Raw genomic sequence first — 22018 nt, 5'->3', positions numbered from 1 at the left:
ATAAATAACCCTTTGATAATAGGCTAATAATAATAGTAAACCCACTTAAAAGCCCCTAACTTTTATGAAACATTTGCTGACAGTCTCTTGTGAAGTTATTCTGCAGTCAACCTGATTATTTTACAATCATTTCTACTGAAAGAACTTAAGTGGCAAAGTAATAATAATGAAGTGCAGGAAAATATATGAAGGGATTTGAAAATTACTATATAAGTATTTCAACAGAAAGCAGACATTAGAAAACATAGATGAAATGTGAAGTTATGTTTATAGTTAACTCCACTTATTTTTACTAGGTAAATCTTTTGTTAGATGTCCATTTGTTAAAAGATAATTTCACAAGTTGTTACTGAGATTCCTACCTGTAGGTTTTTTAATTTTTTCTACTTTTTTAGGTTCTACTTTAGGTTCTTCTTCTTCAGGTCTCTTTCTTAGAACTTGAAAGACAAAAATGTTTATATGTAAAGCAAGACAAACAAATGAAGATATTGAATACATTTGACAAACGCAAATAATGTACAAAGCAAGGAAAATGACAAGCATGCAACCTGACCTGCTATACTGGGAAATTAGCATTTACATTGAAAATGTTGTTTTTAAAATGAAAGGTTGTTAATGTTAATTTAGAAGAGCACTCTGAGTTACTCGATGTCTACAGCAATAGTCTTCAGAGACAAGTCTGTGGCGGTAATGACTCAAATACAAAATGAATAATTTGAGTAACAACAAATTCTAACCATAATTTGTGTTGTAATTTAATGAAGAGTATTTAAATAAGTATAACATTTATTGAAATGGAGATATCTAAAGAAATGTAGCCTAGAGATCAGTAATTTGAAGAAAAAATTAGAACTTGATTCTTCACTTGAATTCTTGCTTCCAATTTTTAATATGGTATGAGTATAAAATATTACAAAGATAAAACACAAGAAAGAAATGTTCAATATTTTTTAAATTTTTTTTGTTAGTTGTGGTAATCCTGTGTCATACTTTAAAACTGAACACAGAATTTAGACTTAAATAGTTTGGTGTAAGTTAGAGCATTTAATAGGTTTAGTGTGTTTTACTACATAATTCTATTATGAAAATGACATCTATGGTCATTGCTATTAGTTTAGAATAATATCAATTTAGTTATATCTATTAAGTAAATTTCAAAATACTGTGAACACTCACAAAATTTCTGTCTTCTTATAAAAAAGAGGTGGGAAAATTATAACATTAATTTTTAGTGCCACTACAAACAAATTTTGGTAAATGGAATCTAATTAAGATAAATCAAAGGACAGACACATTTTGTAAGCTTTCATGTGTGTTTTTTTGTGTACTTAAAGCTAAATAATGGTTGAAAAATACTATACCGCTCTTGAGAACAACTTCTTCCTTTGGTTGAGGTTTAGGTTCAGGGAGTAATTTGCGAACTTTCTTTTCAGCTTCAGGCACTTGAAAGAATATGATTTCAAATTTTGAAGTGAATTCATATAAAAACTAAATTGCAACAATAAATGTCTCTTTCAGAACTAGTTAACTATATACAGTGCACAAGCAATAATTTTTTGTCACATGTAAATATCACAGTACTTAAAAGCAAAAAATATACTTCAAGTCATTTCTTCTGAAATATCTATATAACTTAGGGATGAAATTTGATTCCATTAACTATATGCAAATATATTCATCTTAAATGATTGTACAGAATATGTTGTTCTATATTAACTCTATAAGTCTTTCATCAAATACAAGGTTTTTGACAGCATTTTTGCCTCGATCTACAATTATAGATTGCCCAAACCTACAGTGGTCTTTTCCCTAACCACTGATTACCTCAGAATGATACTGGTAAGCGTTAGTGTTACTATTCAGTCTTCTCCAATGATGAGAGAAGGAAGCCAAGGAATCTGGTTTATGACCTTGATGTTGGGAAAGGGCCATTATTTCATTTTATTAACAGAAGTATTTTTTCTTAAGGTTTCCTTTGTGAAATAATACTAACTTAAAATTATGGACCTCTACAATTTGAAAGCTGGTGTTGGAGCTTATTTTTAATGAATAAGAAAATATTCTTGAATTTAGACTAAAAGAAACCCAAGAAATTCTAAATTAATTCCCTCTTGTATCTTTAGTGAAGATCAAGCATGGTGTATGCTGTTATTATACAGAGCAGCCTGCTTATACTACTATAGCCCTCATGGATTGGAACAGAAAAAAAAAAAAGAAAGATATACTTTATAATCATTGAACTGTTTTCCCTCTCTATTGATGTTGATTAAAATTTAATTTAAAACATTACTTGTATCATGTAACATATTTGTTGACTCACATGCAATCTGAATTTCTTAGATATTTCTATAAAATTCCCCATTCAGTGCTTTAAACGAGACATGCACAGTTCATTAAATAGTTTTTGCAATGTGATGAAGATAACCATGCCTAACTCTTACTTCAAAATTTATATATACAAAAAGCAAATGTGTAACTGTTTTATTTTAAATATTTTTTTCAACCATTTTAAGTATAATTTCACAAACATTATTTTTTTATCCATTATAAATTGTGCTGATCTTCAATACTATTATAGAGTTACCAATATTCTTAACATATAACTATTTTCATTGATTGAACTTGAAGAAACCATCATGCATTTGATTACCACAAGTTGGGATGACATATCCTTTGCTTATAAAAGGGACACAGTGGAAATATATCAGTGTATTTCTTTTCTGCATTATTTTATTTTTAAGATCTTACTGACATTTAAGACTCAGGTGTAGAACATACCATTTAGCTATTACTTTTAAAGACTATATGTTATTTCATGTCATTTTAATGTTGATAAGTGGCTTTGTAATAATCCTTTAATAGCTGGTATTCAAAGTAACATTATTTTATAATCTTGCTTTTATAGGTCAGGAAATACATATTCATATTCATATTAGTGATTTTTCCAAAATTTCAGACTAAATCAAGATTCAATTTCTGTGTTTGGATGTGTTTACTTAAATAGAAAATTGCTCCCTACTGTACTTACTAGAAAAATTAAGAACTTTATTTTAAGAAGATATTTTCTAGACTTTTATGATTCATTTCTCTTTCTTTAGAATCTAACTTTAGATAGGAAAACTTATTGTTCAAAGAGAAATTTTGGAAAATGACCTGCACTGGTAATGAAATCTCTCTAAAATGTGAGATCTGTAAACCTGAACAAATGTCTTGGGGTCACCAAGAAGAAAGTGACAGGAAGGCCATAAGAAAATCCCTATGAATCATATTAATAGATAGAAGGAGGACATGAATTATATTTAGTAATTAATACTGGCTCACATACTGCTGTTCTGGTGCAATTCCAAAGCTTTCCATTACTAGCTCCCAACACTTTAACCCAAGATGTGTTCGATACTAATTTCAGCTAACCAGCAAAATTTTATAGGGAATTGCAAGAAGACATAAGTCAATGAGACAAAGATAAACAATATCTATCCATATAATGTATGAAATTAATGAAAGACAAAGGAAGCACCACTCATGAGCCAGAACCATAAAATATATAAAAACACAAGAGATCATTGAGGCAACTGTGATTATTTAAAAAAATAATTTGAAAAGAGAACATTCTAGAAGGCAGAAAGAGCAAAGATTCAGATGAGGGGGTACTGCATATGAATGCATTTTCAAGACTGAAGTACCTTTCAGAGGTTTAAGCTCCACCTTTTCTGGAACTTCGGGTTTTTCAGGAACTTTCTTCCTTGTGACAGCTTTAAAGAATATGATCTTGCTTTTATTATTTGTATATTTAGACTAGACTGAAGCAAACTATTAAACACTTACTTCAAGAATCAAAACCAAGCTTTGGTTACAACCAGAAAGCATCAAAGCAGCCAAGAACAGCCACCACAGAGCATGTAAGAAGCACTCCAACCATGAAAACAGATTTCAGTTTTACCCCAATTAAAGTCTGGCTGAGAAGCAAGATAATTTTTTTTTTTGCAGGATAAAGAAATTATCCGGACAGTGGGGAGAAGGGTTTTCAGGAACTACTATAAAGGACACGTGGACAAAACCAAGGGGGAGGGTGGAAGCAAGGGAAGGAGGTGGGTTTGGAGGGGTTGGGGGGAGGGGTGGGTAGAAAATACAGACAACTGTAACTGAACAACAATAAAGTAATTTAAATTAAAAAAAATCTTTTGAGCATAAATTTTACATTAAGAAAAATGTATTGTGTATGTTCTCATGGAGTATCAATTGACATATGGGTACTCTTTTAAGAAGTATCTGCTTTTTCTATATCTGACTTAATATATTAGAGGTTCCCCCTGCTGGACAGGAGGTTGTGGAAGGGCAAGAATCACTGGAAATAAAGTCTTTTTCTGGAAGCTCTGGCTTTGTATGTGTATATGGAGAAAGTGTTCATCCAAGATTATATCTAGATAATATTAGATTGTGAAATCTAATGACACCACAAATAAGACATTTTATTAAAATAAAAAGAATAACATGCTTTTGCCAGTTTATTTTGCATTTTAAAGATGTTGCTAAAATTTAAGAATATTGCATCAATTCAAAGAAAAGTTTAAATGCAAAAAGAATGAAGGGAAGTTTAACAATGGGAAGAGATGCTGGATATCACATGCATCCATCATCATTCTGGCTCTGTTGAGGACAACCACAGAGCACAAGTGACTGGGCCTTTGTTAGGTGGGAAAGAAAAGTGGGGGAGCAGTGACAGGTCACTTATATGCTCTCCTTTCTTGGTCTATGAGCACATATCAGCCATTGGATGCCACAAATATATTACTTCTAGCATACTTGAAAGCATATGACATTACTTAAGAACGGCTTTGGCTTTTGTATACATTTGTTATTGCAATATTAAAAACATCTTGCAAACTTTTCTTATACATTTCACATGCATAAGATCCCAAAGATATGCAGAGCAATGAGGCTTTCAAATCAGAAAACTCTTTTCTTTCTCCACATTCTGTGTAAAAAAGTTAGTTGGGCAGATGTCTAGGATGAAGCTAACAAAAATGCACTTTCTGACATTTGAGGCAGCAGGCACAGCCTGACAAGGCACCTGGAGCAGCATAAATGCAGGCCTCTATGTAATTCCCATAGCTTGATCATGTCTGAAAGCACACACTTTTAAAAGTTCTTGCAAGCACCATTTCAGATGACTGGATAGCAGGTTAATAAAACTTTGGAAGAGGCACTTTATACCTTTAAGTTGGAATGGTTTCTCCTTCACGTCTTCCTTAGGTGGAGCAGGTGGAGGAGCTGGGGGCTTTGGTTTGAATTTTGGCTTTTCAATAATCTTTTCAGGCTCAGGTTCAGGTTCTTAAAAGAGTATTTCAGGAGCATTAGTATATGTATATATTAATTAGTGTGAATATGCATAGTATATTCAGTAGAAATTAAAAAATACATATGAAGTAAATGTTTGCTTTTTTGGATACATAATATTAGTGTCCAACATAAAACATAAAACAGTATCCAACATAAAACATCAAAATATCAACATGGTACACCAATGATGAGAAATACAGCAAATGCATCAACAAAACAACAAAGGAAGCTTCCATGTAAGCCACATTGACATAAGATGAATGGTACAAATTACATGGATACATAAGAATCAGATGTACATTTAAGACAGTAAATCTTACATACAGATTCAGAGACCTACTATTCAAGAAGTACATAAAACACATATATGTGAAGAGGAAGATATGATGATGAAGATTTAAGTCCAATTAATTGAATACCTTGAACTGGTATTTCTTCTGGCTGTGGTTCAGGTTCAGGTTCTTCAGGCTCAATATACTGTTCAATTTCATGTTCTTTAAAGAATGTTGACAGGGGATGTGAGATTGTAATGTAAAGTTCTTCACAAAGACCCACACAAATTTCACATAGATGTAAAGAATACAGTCCCAAAGATGAAAATACAAAATTACTTATATGGGAAAAGGAGACAAGATTTGTGTTTTCTTATACTTGAACTTTTTATTCACCTGTTTGCAATGTCTGTTGATGGCAAATGAGGTGACTTTTAGAATTTGATATTGGGTTACCATCTGATGAGCCAATGCAATGAATTCTTCCAGTTTTACCTCAGTAAAGTGTATCTTTTGGAATTTACATTTATCACCAAGAATAATCAAATTAACAACTCAAATTCTACTTTGAAAGAAATATTAGTACTTGAAGAATGAAATATGCTGGAGTGCTTTCATATAGAATGTCAAGAAGGAATTTTACCCTATAAATGCTTTTGTACTCCTTACAGTTTTCAAGAGGTTAAAAAATTTTATATTTTAGTATATATACCTTCAACAGGGGGAGTCACTTTTCTACCAATTGTTATGGATGCTTTTTCTTCATATATGACTTCCTCAGGAGCCTCTTCAACTTAAAAAACACAGTATTTTATTTTAGATGTCATTCAAAATATAATACTGCAACTGCTAAGTTGTAACATATCAACTTTGTTATACTCTATAATATATTATTCAAATGACCCCAATATGTGAATAACTTCACTACTGAAGACAGGCAACAGATAAGTACATAAGACCCATCTACAACCGAAGCATGATGATGAGGACAATTGCCATCTTTCCAAGATGTACAGAGAAGCCATGTACCTTGGACAGGTGGAGCTTCTGGCTCTTCAGGGAGAGGAACAAACACTTTCTTTTCTGGGATGACTTCCTTGGGCACTTCAGGCACTTTAAAGATATTGATTTTTTTTTTTACTGTTCAGAATTTAGAAGAATTCACAAGATTCTTTGATGACCGGGCAAAGAATACAGGGGAAAGTACTTTATCTTACAAGATTTCATGGGGAAAATAGTTTTGGAGCATGGAACCCTTCTAGACACCCTAATTTTATAAATAAGTTTTCTCAGCCTTCTTTATTTGCTTCTTTTCTTCTGTGTACTCTTATATAGAGCTTTTCTCCACTGGTCTAACTTTGATCTTTTTTAAAAATTGGTTTGACTTTCTTTGAACAATTACTCCTGAACTCTCAACTCATATTTCCATGTGGATGACTTCTAAATCTACATCTCTATACCTCTTTTTCCTAAGCTCCATACTTGAAAAGTGAAAAATATATTCACTATCTTATTTCTAATACCAGTTCAGGGACCCCATGAACCATCTTCATGGTCATCAATCTTCAACCTTTACATTCCCCTCAGGCTCCATTTCCCTAATTGTTTTGAAAATAAATACCAACTCAATTTTCATCTCCCTTAAATTCAAGCTCTTTTTTCCATTTCTGCCACCACTAATTTTAGTGACCTTAAATAACTGCAATTGCTGTTTACTACTTTTACCATCTTCCAATAGCTTGATGTCAGTTATGTTTTTGAAGCCCAACTCTCATTAATTTACACATCTGCTTCAAAACCTTTCAAGCTTCCTATGCTTACAGAAGAAAGTATACACCTTATGCTGGCATTCAAAGAACTCCAAAATATGGTATGACCCTTATCTTTATATCCGCCCTTATCTTTCAACCAATTCATACTCAAATTATGCATGCTTATTTGATAGTCCTTGAACTTCCTGGACTGTATTCTACCTCAGGGCCTTTTGATATAATATTCCATTTGCCGAGAATGTCATTTTCTCAATGGCTATATGTAAAAATCCATCAAAACTTAAAATTATAAATACTTTTTTTCATACAGCTTTTCCTGATGCCCCTGCCCGAAGTTGATCTTCCCTGGCTCTGTGTTCCTGTAGCCATTTACACTCATTTTGCAGGTTCACTCACTTCCTATCTTGTACTGGAGTTGTGCTATACTTTCTTCTCATCAGATTTAAATTGCTTGAAGGCTGGATCAGATCTTATCTTTTCTAATAGTGTCTTGTTAATGGTAAAAATTCAACAAAATGTGCTGAATCAAGCTATTCTACGCATCAAGTGGGAGGAGATTTTTTTTGCCACATATAACCATGTCATGGCACAACTGAATCTAATTCCTCATTCATTTTTCTTCTCCTGCTTGTTTGCCTCATTTTCTCTCTTTGCCTTCATTATTTTCTTTGTTTTACTGTGAAATGTGGTCTTGCATAAACTTATACTATGGTATTCTCCCCTAAGAATCATTATTAAAAAGCTCAGTGTTCAGAGAGATATTTTTCTTCATACTAGGTACCTTTTTCTGGAGAAACTTCTTGTTTTTTGGTAACAGGTACAGGTTCTTTCTTTACTGGAACAAGTTTCTTGGGCACCTCAGGCACTTTGAAGATATTAGTTTTATTTCAAAAAGAGTATTTAAAACATTTAAAAGTGTTAAGAATAAAGAATCTATAATTAATGAAAACAAAGTAACATTAAATTAATGAAAACAAAATAAGGACATTTTTGTCCCTAGTTATGCAATAACGAGGACGAGTTACTGGATTCCTTTTTAAGACATCAGACTACTGCTTTAAGAAACTATGATGTCAATGATGACATGAATACCTTTAGCTTCTGGTGGTTCTGGCTTCTTAATTGTTGGGACTTTCTTCGGTGGAACAACTTTCTTGGCCATCTCTGGTACTTTAAAGATATTAGTAGCATTTAATACTATAAAATTGCAAGATGCAATATACACACATTAATTTGACAAGTCTGTTCAACACTATAACATAGGTAAGAGTTGGACACATAATACAACACAACACAGAATAAGGAAAAGTGTTAAATTTTAGACATCTTACAGAAATAAAGTAAATATTGATTTATTTTATTATAAGTACCTTTAGGAGGTGGAGCTTCTGGTTTTTTGATGATAGGAACTTTCTTCTCTGGAACAATCTTCTTGGGCTCTTCAGGCACTTAAAGGATAGGAATTTCTTTTAGAGTCAGATGATTACAATGAAAAATTTAATACTAATGAATGAAATAAAAATTACATCTATCTGTTATGTACATTGTAAAATTCTGTAGGATCAAAGTTTTATGTGCAAACTTTTGTTCTTGCCAATGAAGTGACATTTGAGTAAGGAGATAGAAGACTGACATTTTACCTTAAGGAAGATATATAATGTCATAAAAATCAAATGATGCATTTTCCCATATAGTGGATTCTGGCTTGTACCTGATGGTGGTGGGGCTTCTGGTTCCTCTTCTTCCACAGCAAGCACTGGTGCTTCCTCTTCAGGAGCGATTTCCTTGGGTTCTTCATATACTTTAAAGACACAGTTAATTTTAATTCAACCTGTGAAATGATGTTCTAAAACACAAAATGCTGAACATGATCAATAGTAATCTTGATTTCTTTCCTTGTTTCTATTAATGTCTTATTTGTTAGGATGAAATCTATCTTATTTTCACTGACTTCCGTTCTTATTGATTTGAATGCTTGGAAAGCGTTTTGGTGTTTGATGTCTTTCATAGTCAGTTCTCTTGTCCTGTGTACTTTAGAGAGCTTTGTTTAATGCAAGTTACAATGCCTTAGATGCCACTGACTGGTCACTCAAAATATAGATTTGAAAGTGGAGCTAATTAAGAATGATGAAGTAAGACAAACAATTAAGGGATAGAAAATGAACAAAGATACTAAATTAGGAAAAACAGAAACAAGATTTAAATTAGAAATAGCACAAATGGCAAACTCATTTGTGGTCTTACATATACCTTCTGGAGGAGGAGACTCCACTTTCTTGGGAACAGGAACTGCTGGTACCTCTTCCAAGAGAAGTTTCTTTGGAACTTCTGGCACTTGAAAGATATTAGTTAGTTTTACTGATAGGTAATTGAAAGGACATGAAATTTATACCACATCTAGTTCACATCTACTTCAAATAACACAAGGACAGATCCAAGAAAAAATCCACAATGTCAGTGATCTGTCCTTGGAACTACACAGAAGGCAGGAAAATGTGGCCTATAAATATTAACAAAACTGCATTAGTAAACTCTTCCAACACCCATAATAAGTGCATTAGTTTAAAAAAAATCAATGATGGTATTTAAAAATCTAAACCCTAAACATTCAGAATAATAGGTGTGTAGTTGTGGACATAAAAGATTTGACAAACAAAAAGGTTTCCTATGATAAGTGATAAGTAACTTTTGAGGCCAAGATTGAGCATTTTCTGCAGAATTTCATTAGTGACATGTACCTTTAGCTGGTGGGACTTCCGGCTTTTTGGGAACAGCTACTTTCTTTTCTGCAACTTCTTTTGGAACTTCTGGCACTTTAAAGATATTAGTATTTTAATACTATGAAGAATAGCTAGTAAACATTTATCATATTTACACAGAACAAAACATTTTTTAAGAGTTGGAGGCTATATCCACCTCCCTCAGATGGTGGACCACTACATGTACCTTTGGCAGGTGGGATTTCCGGTTTCTTGAGAACCACTGGAGGCACTTTCTTTTCAGGAACAACTTCCTTAGGCACTTTGGGCACTTCAAAAGATATTAGTAGTTTTTAGCTCATAGTTTCAATGAAGTATGGAAATCATTGAGTAGAGCAGTAAAGCATAACATATTAAAGACAGTTTTCTGTAGGAAGTTAGTGTAGTGAAATATACCTTTCATGGTTGGTGGTTCAGGTTTTTTGGCAATGACAGCAGGTGGTTTCTTTTCTGGCACAGGTTTCTTAGGTGGCACAGTCACTAAAGATTTTAGAATTGATGTGTTAGAATGAGTGGATATGAGTGAGCAAGAAGGGGGAAGTGTTGGCTAAGGCAGCCTAGCCGCTGGCCCTGTACCTTTTGGAGGAGCCTCGGGCTCTGGCTCTTCCACAACTTCAGTGGGAGGCTCTTCAGAGACGAGTTCTTCGGGCTCCTCAAACACTTTAAAGACACAAGCTCATTTTACCACCAGAATTGACTAAAGTATCTGAAATCTTTTGTAAAAAGATGTTTATAACACTAAGAAGAGTTCTTTTTAAAAACACTGGTTGGGAAAGTTTCATTATTACCTTCAGGGGGAGGACTTTCCGGTTTGGGAGGAATGGCTTCAGGCACCTTCTTTTCTGGGACAGCTGCCTTGGGCACCTCGGGTACTTTAAAGATATTAGTATTTTGAAGATTAGACAGAGAGTACAGACAAATGGACAGTATCAAACAGTGGCATGGGGGTGACTACCTTTGGCTGGTGGAACTTCTGGCTTTTTAGGAGGTGCCAAAGGCACTTTCTTTTCAGAGACAACTTCTTTGGGAGCCTCAGGCACTTAAAAGATATTAGTAAAATTACATTTAGGAGATCTGAAGACCACTGAAACAAAACATTTTTAAGAGCAAAAGAGTCCTAAGGTCCTTGACAAATACCTGTAACAGGTGGGACTTCTGGCTTTTTAGGAGGCATCACAGGTACTTTCTTTTCAGGGACAATCTTTTTAGGAGCCTCGGGAACTTAAAAGATTTTAGTAAAATTATAATCAAGAGTTATGAGACTGCTAGAAGAAAATATTTTCAAGAGTAGCAGAGTTACATATCTTCTTAAGCCTAAGGTGAGTGATAAGTACCTGAAACAGGCGGGACTTCCGGCTTTTTAGGAGGCACCACTGGTGCTTTCTTTTCAGGGACAACTTCTTTGGGAGCCTCAGGCACTTAAAAGATATTAGTAAAATTACAATCAGGAATTATGAAGACCACTGGAACAAAATATTTTCAGGAGCAGATGAGTTACATCTTCTTAAACCTAAGATCCATGATAGATACCTGTAACAGGTGGGACTTCTGGCTTTTTAGGAGGCATCAAAGGCACTTTCTCTTCAGGGACAACTTCTTTGGGAGCCTCGGGCACTTAAAAGATATTAGTAAAATTATAATCAGGAGGTATGAGACCACTGGAAGAAAATATTTTCAAGAGCAGAAGAGTTATATCTTTTAAGCCTATGATCAGTGACAAATACCTGTAACAGGTGGGACTTCTGGCTTTTTAGGAGGCGCCACGGGCACTTTCTTTTCAGGAACAACCTCTTTGGGAGGCTCAGACACTTAAAAGATATTAGTAAAATTACACTTAGTACTTATGAGACTGCTGAAATAAAATATTTTCAAGGTTGGAAGAGTTATATCTTCTTAAGTCTAAAGTGAGCGATAAGAAGGACTTGTAACAGGTGGGGCTTCTGGAAAGTAAGGAGGCATCATCGGTGCTTTCTTTTCAGGGACAATTTTTTGAGGGATACTTAAAAGATATTAGTAGTTTTACACTTAGGTTAATGAGATCAATGGACTAAGAATATTTTGAAGAGCAAAGAGGTTTTTTTGTTTGTTTGTTTTTTTCCTGTTGAACACAGACAAGGTGAAAAATACCTGAAACTGGTGGGGCTTCTGGTTTTTTGGGTGGTGCCTTGGGAACCTTCTTTTCTGGGACAACTTCTTGAGGAACTTCAGGCACTTGAAAGATATTAGTAGTTTTACACATAAGTTAATAAAGAACAAGAACTAAAACTGTTTTCAGTAGCAGGAGAGAGTTCTTTGGCAGAGTAAGGTCAGGGCTAACGCATACCTAGGACAGGTGGAGCTTCTGGCTTTTTGGGTGGTGCCTTAGGAGCTTTCTTTTCTGGGACAACATCTTGGGGAGCTTCAGGCACTTGAAAGATATTAGTAGTTTTACACTTAAGTTAATGAAGAACAATGGCCTAAAATTATCCTCAAGAATAGAAGAGATATTTCTTTTGCAAAATGAAGTCAGGGCTAACATATACCTGTGACAGGTGGGGCTTCTGGTTTTTTGAATGGTGCCTTGGGAATCATCTTTTCTGGGGCAACTTCTTGAGCAGCTTCAGGAACTTGAAAGATATTAGTATTTTTAGGATTTCTGAATAGTGAAGGCATCCACTATAATTGTGAAGAGTATAAGACAGCATCTCTTCCTCTTACCAAAGCAGAGGGAATAAATACCTTTGGCAGGTGGGGCTTCTGATTTTTTGGGCACAGTCACAGACACTTTCTTTTCAGGTACAACTTCTTTAGGAGCTTCAGGAACTTTGAAGATATTAGTATGTTTTAGTTAGGAACTATAAATGGGGGGACATTGGCAACGTATTTACTCAACCAATACAATCTGTGAGACTGGAGGACACTTCTTTCTATACATGCCCTCCGACCCAGCCCCCTGAAGAGGGAGACCCCCAACGCGGAAGGATAAATACCTTTAGCAGGTGGAGCTTCTGGCTCTTTGCGGGGAGCCACAGGCACTCTCTTCTCAGGGATGGCTTCCTTCGGCGGTGGCACCTCAGGCACTTAAAAAACATTGGTAATTTGTGTTTAGAAAAAGTGAAAATAATTGATGACTATAATATGTGAACATACACCAAGATACTTTGAGAAATGTCTGGGTTTTTTTCCTTTGGAATTATATCACCTTTATGTAGTAGGATTTGGATATATAATTCCCTAGCTAAAATAGTAGTTCTTTTTCTCCCTGGGTATCTATAGCTTTGACATTACCTTCAGGGGGAGGACTTTCCGGTTTGGGAGGAATGGCTTCAGGCACCTTCTTTTCTGGGACAGCTGCCTTGGGCACCTCGGGTACTTTAAAGATATTAGTATTTTGAAGATTAGACAGAGTACAGACAAATGGACAGTATCAAACACAGTGACATGGGGGTGGCTACCTTTGGCTGGTGGAACTTCTGGCTTTTTAGGAGGTGCCAAAGGCACTTTCTTTTCAGGGACAACTTCTTTGGGAGCCTCAGGCACTTAAAAGATATTAGTAAAATTACATTTAGGAGTTATGAAGACCACTGGAACAAAATATTTTCAAGAGTAGAAGAGCTATGGCTTTTCAAGTGTAAGATCAGTGACAAATACCTTTAAGAGGAGGGACATCTGGCTTTTTAGGAGGCGCCAAAGGCACTTTCTTTTCAGGAACAACCTCTTTGGGAGCCTCGGGCACTTAAAAGATATTAGTAAAATTACAATCAGGAGTTATAAGACCACTGGAACAAAGTACTTTCAGGAGCAGATAAGTTATATATTCTTAAACCTAAATCCTTGACAGATACCTGTAACAGGTGGGACTTCTGGCTTTTTAGGAGGCACCAAAGTCACTTTCTTTTCAGGGACAATCTCTTTGGGAGCTTCGAGCACTTGGAAGATATTAGTAAATTTACATTTGAGTTACCAGGACCAATGCAGACGCAGACAGAAGTTACATTCACACATCAAAGGAACTTGCCAGGCTAGCAAGGCAGTTCTTTCCATTGTCCTCCCTCTCCCACCTTGGAGTGAGGTCAGGGATGTACCTTTGACAAGTACAACTTCAGGCTTTTGTGGAGGATGCACTTTCTCTTCTGGGACAACCTCTTGGGGAGCCTCAGGCACTTTAAAGATATTGATATTTTTACATTTAGGAGTTATAGGAATTGGTACAAACAGGAAACACATACAGAAAAACGTAATTTTCCAAATCTCTAAGCTTCCAGCAGCATATACCTTCATCATGAGGGCCTTCAGGCTTTTTATGAGGAAACTCATGTGCTTTCTTTTCAGGGAGGATTTCTTGAGGTGCTTCAGGCACTTTAAGAAATTAGTACATTAACATTTAGTGTTATGAAGATCACTAGGAACAGGCAGAGATTTTCAGGACTACGAGAGCTATTTCTTTTGGAGCCTGAGGGCATGGTAACTTGTACCTTGAACTGATGGAGGTGCTCTTTTTTTGGAAGAAACTCTCTTTGCAGAAACAACTTCTTGAGGAGCTTCAGTCACTTGAAAGATATTAGTATTTCACATTTAAAAGTTAAAATGATTAATAAAAAAGAGTAACCACGATAAGCTAGCAAATGCAGTTTTCTAGAAGTCTCCTTTCTCTTTCTCTATTCTCTGCTTGCCCCACCCCCCTCCTAAGTCTAGTGGTTTAGTGGGATTCTGGAGAAGAGAACTCACCCTTCTCCAGCACCCAGCTGAGTCTCTATGACACTGTGGACCCTCCTTACTAAATATTTGTTGAAGGAGTACTTTTATATGGAGGGTTTTCTGTTTGATAAATATAACCACAAATACTTTCTTTTGTGAGGATGCTTCAAAGAGATTAGTATGTTTAGGAGTTATGGAGAATATTAGAAAGACATAATTTTGCGAGCAGAGGACGGATAATTTCTTCTTCAGGATCTGTGCAGAAATGATATATACCTTTCCTAGGCAGAGGTTCTGGCTCTTCAGGAACATCCTCATATACTTGCATGTCAGGAGTCATTTCTTTCACAGCTTCTGGTGCTTTGAAGATATTAGTATTACACTTAGAGATTAAGGAATCAGTGGAGGCATTAATCACATTAACTGAATTCAAGAGATTTTTATGGCTAATTCCTTCAGGAATTAGATGAGGGATAAAGTATTAAGAAAAGGAATCACGTCTTATTTGTCTTTGCTTATTATTCTCCAGCTCACTAGCACCATGCACATAATAGGCACTTATGAAATAAATGGAGGAAAGAGTGATAGAATGAATGATATCTTTAGTGGAAGGTATTTCAATTTCAGGGGGAATGGCCATGGGTGTTTCCTTTACAGGGACAACTTCTTGAGGAGATTCAGGCACTTTAAAGAGATTAATTCATTGTATTCAGAGTGAGGAAGAGCAAGTATGAGTTTTACTCATAACTCCACCTACAGGAATGCCCCAGGCTGGCAGACCTCCCTGCTCCTCCAATCTGATTCTTCGGTGATATTAATAGTTTAAATATTTGATTATCAGGAGCTGTTTTCTTGGTCACCTTGGGCACTATCAATATTAGTAATTTTATTTCTTGGAATGGTAGATGTATAGAAAATTAGATCATGGAAAAGTAGCTGCAAGTGAAAAAAATGAATTTTTAAATTAATTAACAAGGAATCTTTAGCTGTTGGTTTGAGGAGAGCAAAATAGCTTCTTTCTTATCTGGATCAGCTTCATTTTATAGCCTTGCCTCAAGCACTTTCACAAGGTGTTTGTTTCTCAAGTATAGCAGAGAGGAGAATGACCCAGTGATTCTGGACTGAGAAAATAATGTCAATGTGTTTAAACAGTCTTAAAATTACTGCAATTGTTATCCTGGATGTTTAAAAATATTTCATCTTTTGATTTACCTAAACTATACAAAATGGAAAAATAAAGGACTCTTTAAAAGTAAAAGACAATGAGAGGAGCCACTGTGTATTCAGGGCAGAATTCCAGCTTTAACTGGTTTCGGGTTTAACTGCTTTGGTTGTAGAAGACTCTCAGGTGGAGATGATGTAACAGGTAGAATAGTTCCACATTAAGTTCCATATTTTTCTTTAAGTAATAGTTGTCTGAAAATATTTCTCTAATATTTAAGTTTTATGGGAAATAAGTTATTTCAAATTTGTATGCTTTTTGGGGGCAATAAGTTTATCTTACTAGAAAAGCAATTGCAACAGGCAATTATGTGCTGGAGTTTCAGCTCCACAAAGATTTGGGTTACTGACTTACATAGCCAAACACCCCTGTCATTTGATGATGCTGATTTCTGCGTTAAAGCAGGGGTGTTGAGTTAACTCAATCTAATTTTGAGGATATAAATGTTGTAAGTGGTCTCATGTAGATTTTTCCCTAGCTATTCTGATTTTTATTTTTTATGGACACACTAATGGCTGTTTCCTATTGCAGAACCTGTCTGGGTTACATCTGCTCATTATATGTATACATATTTTCCCTGGAGACTGCAAAGACAAATCTGTAGCCCAACCACCTCCCGTTTATGTAAGTTAAAGACATTTCCCCTCTTTTTTCTCTTAAATGACTCATGGGGACATGTATATACCCAATCAAACCTCTGCTCTGGGGGGACCCACTTCTCTGAAATGACTTCCTTGGCAGGGCCTGGGGCTTTCCAGATATTAGTATTTTCACATGTGTTAAGTACAGCTATAATTGCAAGATGAGAAAGTCGACTTTCTTCTGGCTTGTACCTTCTGGTGATGGGGTCTTTCTTCTCCTAGCAGCAGAAGCTGGCCTCTCTGGAACACTTGCCTCGTAGACTTCCATCTCTTTGAAGATATTAGTAGGTTTTAGTTGAGAAAAGACAAAGACAGAAAGACGTGGCACATTAAGAAAGGGATGTTAACAGAGGTTGTAACTTCAAATTCAAATGTTAACTTTTGTTCAAACAGTTTATCTTTGACAAAAGTCCCAATATTGATTGGGACTTTTGGGGGGGAACGTCATAGTTCCTCATCTTGGGTATGTTAGGTGCTCTAAAAATATTATTAGTCTTTTAGCATTAGAGGCTATGAGAATCTACACAAACATTAAAATTATTTTGTAGACTGAAGAAGAATTTGCTTATTTAGATTTTCATAACTAAGAGTTATACCTTCAGTTGGAAGATACTCTGAAATCTCGGGTGTTCCCCTCAGGTAACTCTATCTCTGGGAAAACTTCCCTAGTTGTATCAGGTTCTTTAAATATATTAGTAGAATTACACTTAGAACTTATAAAAACAGTGAATTATACAGCATGCAGTGTTTGAGTCTTGAAGCCAAAGATCTTCATCGAAGTTCAATGTTGCTGAAATATACCTTTAGTTGCTGGTGTTTCTCTCTTTTTAGGAATAGTCACATATATTTTATCCTCTGGAACAACTTTCTTGGGTAGTTCAGGCACTTAAAAGATATGAGTATAGTTACATTTATAAATAATGAAGTAAATATTGAGATTTAAAATAAACCATAAATAAATAGTCTTCAGACTGGGTCTTTAGTATTATATACCTTTTGCTAGTTTGGTTTTTGTCTTTTGAGGATGAGTCACAAGTACTTTTTCTTCTAGGGTTGATTCCTCAGTTTCTTCATAAACTTTAAAGATATTAGTATTTATACAATTAGTTTCATTTCAAGGGGAATGAAGAACAGTATTAAGAAAAACAAAACATACAGCCATCACTCGGATTACCAGTAGTACTTAGACAAAAATTAGAGAAAATAACACATTAGCTGTGAAAAAGCCTCATTTCCATTTTTATGACATAAGACCCTCAGCATTTCTTTATAAACATGATGATAAAATTGAGGAATTCATTAGCAAGGGAATATACAGTCATTTTGCTTTTTTCTGTAGATATTTACTGGTAAAATGTTTCCTATGGCTTTTAGTTTTTATGGATTTGTTCATAAAGAACAGGATCAATGCTGAGTTACACAAAGAGAATTCTTCTATATTTAACCTATTGAAAATTCATGTAAGCCTTTTTCTTTCCCAAGAACCTAGTTATCTATATTTTTAAACATCTAGCTTATGGTTCTATAGTTTAATATTAATGTGAAAATTATTAATATGAAAATCATTTAGGAATTAAAATTAAAAAATTAAATATTTTAAAGATAAGGCAAATAAAGGAAATAAAGATTCCTCCAGTTCTTAGAAAGGAAGAGTGGATGATAAATAACCAAACTCAAGGAGAGAAAGGGTATTCAAAGGGGGGAGTCAGTATATATTTTGATCCCAACCTGGAATTACAGGGTGACCAAAAATTGGGTTTAAACAGAAAATATTTCAGATTAAAATGAATGGAAGAATATCTTAACTACTGGCATTGTACTGCTCAGATTATTGAATAGTATTATATTCAAAATATGTTACAATTGAAATAATAAAAATGTTTATTATTTTAATTTATTATGTTTATTATGTTTATTTATTATAATAAAAATGTTTATTATTTTATTTTACTCCTCAAATTATTTAATTATAATTTTGCATAAAAGCTAATTTGAAAAATGGTGTGAGATTCTTTTGGGGTTTCTAATGGCTGGGTAAATCCATGGTCATTTGAGCAATATTGCCAAAATGTTTCTAGAGATTTTTTGAAGAGTAAAAACAATAATAGTGGAGCATTTTGATTCTATATAATCCAATTAAAATATTAATGTGAAGTTAGTGACTTCACAGTCTGGGAAAATAAATTGTTTCAAAGCAGCAGACATTTGTACACATAACAGATTGATAAGACAGGACAACAGATTCAACAAGACAGATGACTTTTCTAAACTTGGACAATGTTATAAGACTATATTTTTTTAAATTGGTGAGGAAATGCCTTTGAAGCTAATAGCCATTCAAATTATTTAATTTTAGCCAAATATTTTGGCATGTTGGGATTTTACAAGATATTAGTGTATTTACTTTTAAAAGCTATGAAGACAAACACAAATGATACAAAAAAGCACCATGGATTCTTCTACACTCACTGTACATCGCTGTGTCTTCAGAAAGAACTATAGGTGATTTTTCTTCCAGAATACTTCTCTTAGGCACCTCAGGAACTTTAAAGATATTAGTATATTAATTGTTATGTATGACAACATTAGATATTAAGAATACAAAGAAACAAAATACACAGATTTAACCTCACACACATTCACTTTAAACCATGAATAACTAAACAAAGAGTTATTTCATGTTGTGATTAGTGTCAGTATATACCTTTAGCTGGTGGCATTTCAGGCTTTTTAGGAACAGCTTCATGAATTTTTTCTTCTGGAACAATTTTCTTGGGCACTTCAGGTGCTTTAAAGATATTTGATTGTTTTATTTTTAAGAATGCCATAATTGGGTATAAAGTATCAAGGCAAAAATGGAGCATCTAACAAGGAGAAGGTCAAAAATTCCAAAATAAGTCAGCTAAACACTCAGCCAACGCATCTGTCTAGATTGCCTTGTGCTGAGTTCTGCATTTGTCATAACAGAAACACCCTGCCCTGTGGGAAGAGCAGCATTGTCTATTGTAATTTGGGATGGGTTTATTTGTTTCCAGAACTACTTGACAATAGCTTCCAAAACAAATTATTTTTGAGAAAGAAGGTGAGGGGTCAATATTGTTTAATTAATTATTGCTTAAGAAGAAGAGCAAACAAACTTCCAGGCAAGGCCTTTGTTCCCAGAGGGAAGTTCATGTTATAGAACATAAATTGAAGTTCACATCACTTAGTTATATTGTGGCTTTGAGGGGAGAATGAGCTCTCTGTCTTCTCCACACATAGCGGGTGAACAAAAGAGGCTTTAGTATTAGTAGTGAAGTGGCAGAGTCAGGTACCTTTAGCCGGTGGGAATTTGGGCGCTTCGGGAACATGTACTTTTTCTTCTACCACAGCTTTCTTGGGCGCTTCAGGTACTTTAAAGACAGTAGTGAAACCTTCTTTTACTTTTAAACATTCATAAAGATTTTTCACCAGCAGAGCATAAGAGAAATGTGAACACAGAACATAACAATAGACAATACGGACATCACTTTATCAAATACATTACAGTATTTAATGAGAGTTAAATTTTGATAAGAAATACAACAACAAATCCAGGGGTGTTTCCCATGTTAGAACTTAAGAAAAATGAACAAGACACCTTCAGCTGGGGCTGTTTCTGCTTGTTTTGGTGGCATAATCAGTACTTTTTTTTGGTAATAATGTTCTTAAATGCCTCACTGATTTTAAAGATGTAAGTATGTATTAGTCATTAGATCATGAGACATTGTCCTTTATTTCTGTTGTGAAATTCAAGAAGTTTACAAAAATGAACAAAGCAGGGACATTAAAAGCATAGTTACTATGTACTTATTTTACTAGCTTATTAAACTTAATAACAAGAAAACAGGGATTTCTCAATAAGCACATTAGTGACTATATGACCAAGTACTACCAAAGAAGGAAATGTGGGGTCACTATTTGGTTAATAGAGACATTTGCTCTGGGTGTTTTAGGTATAACAACAGCGACTTCTCTTCTGGTACTTCCTTTGGACCCTCACCCACTCTAAAGATATTAGTTTGCTTTAAAAATTATCAAGACCCAAAACACAGAAGAAAAACATCAAGCAGAATGAGAACTAGTAAAACAACCAAGGTGCTACCGAATGTACAAGTAGGTAAGTGGCTTTTTGCCAATGAAATACCTTTAGCTGGTGGCTCCTTTCGAGGGACAACTTTAATGGACGGTTTTTTTGGAGGCATGATTTTCTCAGATATCTCAGGCCCTTCAAAGATATTAGTGTTTTGCTTTAGAAAGAACTCTTGAAGTATTATGGAACATTACTATCAAAGTTAGTACAACGAAGGCTAATAAAATGCTTTACGTTTTTGAATTTATATAACACCTACTTCAAAAAAAGACGTGGTTTTGCTAAATTTCACCTATGTATATTAAGCACACACATACATTCCCTCATATCTCACACACACATTATTAATTTGTGCAGTCTGGAGTGGTGTTGCGAAGAATTATTTGTACTATGATTTATCTTCAGATGATACTAGAATGCAGGTGCTGTTACCAGCATTTCATTTACTTCCTTAATGTTATATTGCTAATGAAAATTGGTGTAAGCTTTTGATAAGTAATTACCAGTTTGGAACCAGTTGGCTGAAATGTTAACAAAGCAACGGTTGTTTTGCCTGAAAATTCCTCAGTGAACTGTGGAGCTTCTTTTTAACTCAACTGATGACATGGTCAGTCATTTTGATATCTGTACTGATCATGTAACATTTTTAGTTGGATTTAAAAATGAATCCAGAAATTTATATAGTGACCTCCTTAGATAAGTAGATATCAACTATTATCTTTTCTGCTAAAATGACACTTTGTGTAGTTAATCTCTATATTGATCTTTGTATTTCATGATTCTAACTTGGAAAATAAGTGGGTTTCTAGTGTTCCAAACTGAACATGAAATGTACTTAAAAGAAAAAGTTAGAACAACATACAACAATTTGCAATATCTGCAGAACTCCCCTATACCTTTAAGTGCAGCTTTGGGCTTTTCATATACTTCCACTTCTTCAGCTTCTAAAAATTTTATTGCCCTATGTGTTTCTTCAACTTTGTGTACTTCTTCAATTCTATATTCTTGTACTTTCATAAATTCTTCTACTTCATGGAACTCTTCTTCTTCAAAATATTCTTCAACTTCATGGAACTCTTCTTCTTCAAAAGCTTCTTCCACTTGGGCTTCCACCAGTTCTACTTCTGTTCTTTCTTTTACTACTTCCTCTTTGTGGAAGGCAACAGATATTTTTTCTTCAAAGACAGTCCTCCCTGAAAGAGCATCTTTTTTAAGAGATTTTTT

General features: G+C 34.5%; 1 protein-coding gene across 1 annotated transcript in view; it reads right to left on the bottom strand.

Annotated features, from left to right (window-relative positions):
• Window positions 1-22018, bottom strand: part of TTN (titin) — a 269907-nt gene that overhangs the window by 115282 nt on the left and 132607 nt on the right. Inside the window, exons 153-180 of the mRNA XM_045842158.1 lie at window positions 21691-21999; window positions 20849-20929; window positions 19998-20075; window positions 13774-13857; window positions 13578-13661; window positions 13411-13494; window positions 13113-13202; window positions 12862-12945; window positions 12666-12749; window positions 12467-12550; window positions 12271-12354; window positions 11868-11951; window positions 11674-11757; window positions 11478-11561; window positions 11281-11364; window positions 11099-11182; window positions 10932-11015; window positions 10720-10803; window positions 10540-10623; window positions 10331-10414; window positions 10123-10197; window positions 9635-9718; window positions 9096-9185; window positions 8755-8832; window positions 5215-5331; window positions 3684-3752; window positions 1362-1442; window positions 363-437 (exon numbers count right to left, since the gene is read on the bottom strand). Coding sequence (XP_045698114.1) covers window positions 363-437; window positions 1362-1442; window positions 3684-3752; window positions 5215-5331; window positions 8755-8832; window positions 9096-9185; window positions 9635-9718; window positions 10123-10197; window positions 10331-10414; window positions 10540-10623; window positions 10720-10803; window positions 10932-11015; window positions 11099-11182; window positions 11281-11364; window positions 11478-11561; window positions 11674-11757; window positions 11868-11951; window positions 12271-12354; window positions 12467-12550; window positions 12666-12749; window positions 12862-12945; window positions 13113-13202; window positions 13411-13494; window positions 13578-13661; window positions 13774-13857; window positions 19998-20075; window positions 20849-20929; window positions 21691-21999 — 2571 coding nt within the window. The remainder of the gene's footprint in view (window positions 1-362; window positions 438-1361; window positions 1443-3683; window positions 3753-5214; window positions 5332-8754; window positions 8833-9095; window positions 9186-9634; window positions 9719-10122; window positions 10198-10330; window positions 10415-10539; window positions 10624-10719; window positions 10804-10931; window positions 11016-11098; window positions 11183-11280; window positions 11365-11477; window positions 11562-11673; window positions 11758-11867; window positions 11952-12270; window positions 12355-12466; window positions 12551-12665; window positions 12750-12861; window positions 12946-13112; window positions 13203-13410; window positions 13495-13577; window positions 13662-13773; window positions 13858-19997; window positions 20076-20848; window positions 20930-21690; window positions 22000-22018) is intronic.

This window comes from Phyllostomus hastatus, unplaced genomic scaffold, assembly GCF_019186645.2.
Source record: "Phyllostomus hastatus isolate PE091 unplaced genomic scaffold, TTU_PhHast_1.1 phas_contig_1, whole genome shotgun sequence".
NCBI lineage: Eukaryota > Metazoa > Chordata > Mammalia > Chiroptera > Phyllostomidae > Phyllostomus > Phyllostomus hastatus.
The sequence above is the reverse complement of the archived record's forward strand: the minus strand, read 5'-3'. Positions and strand labels throughout refer to the sequence as shown.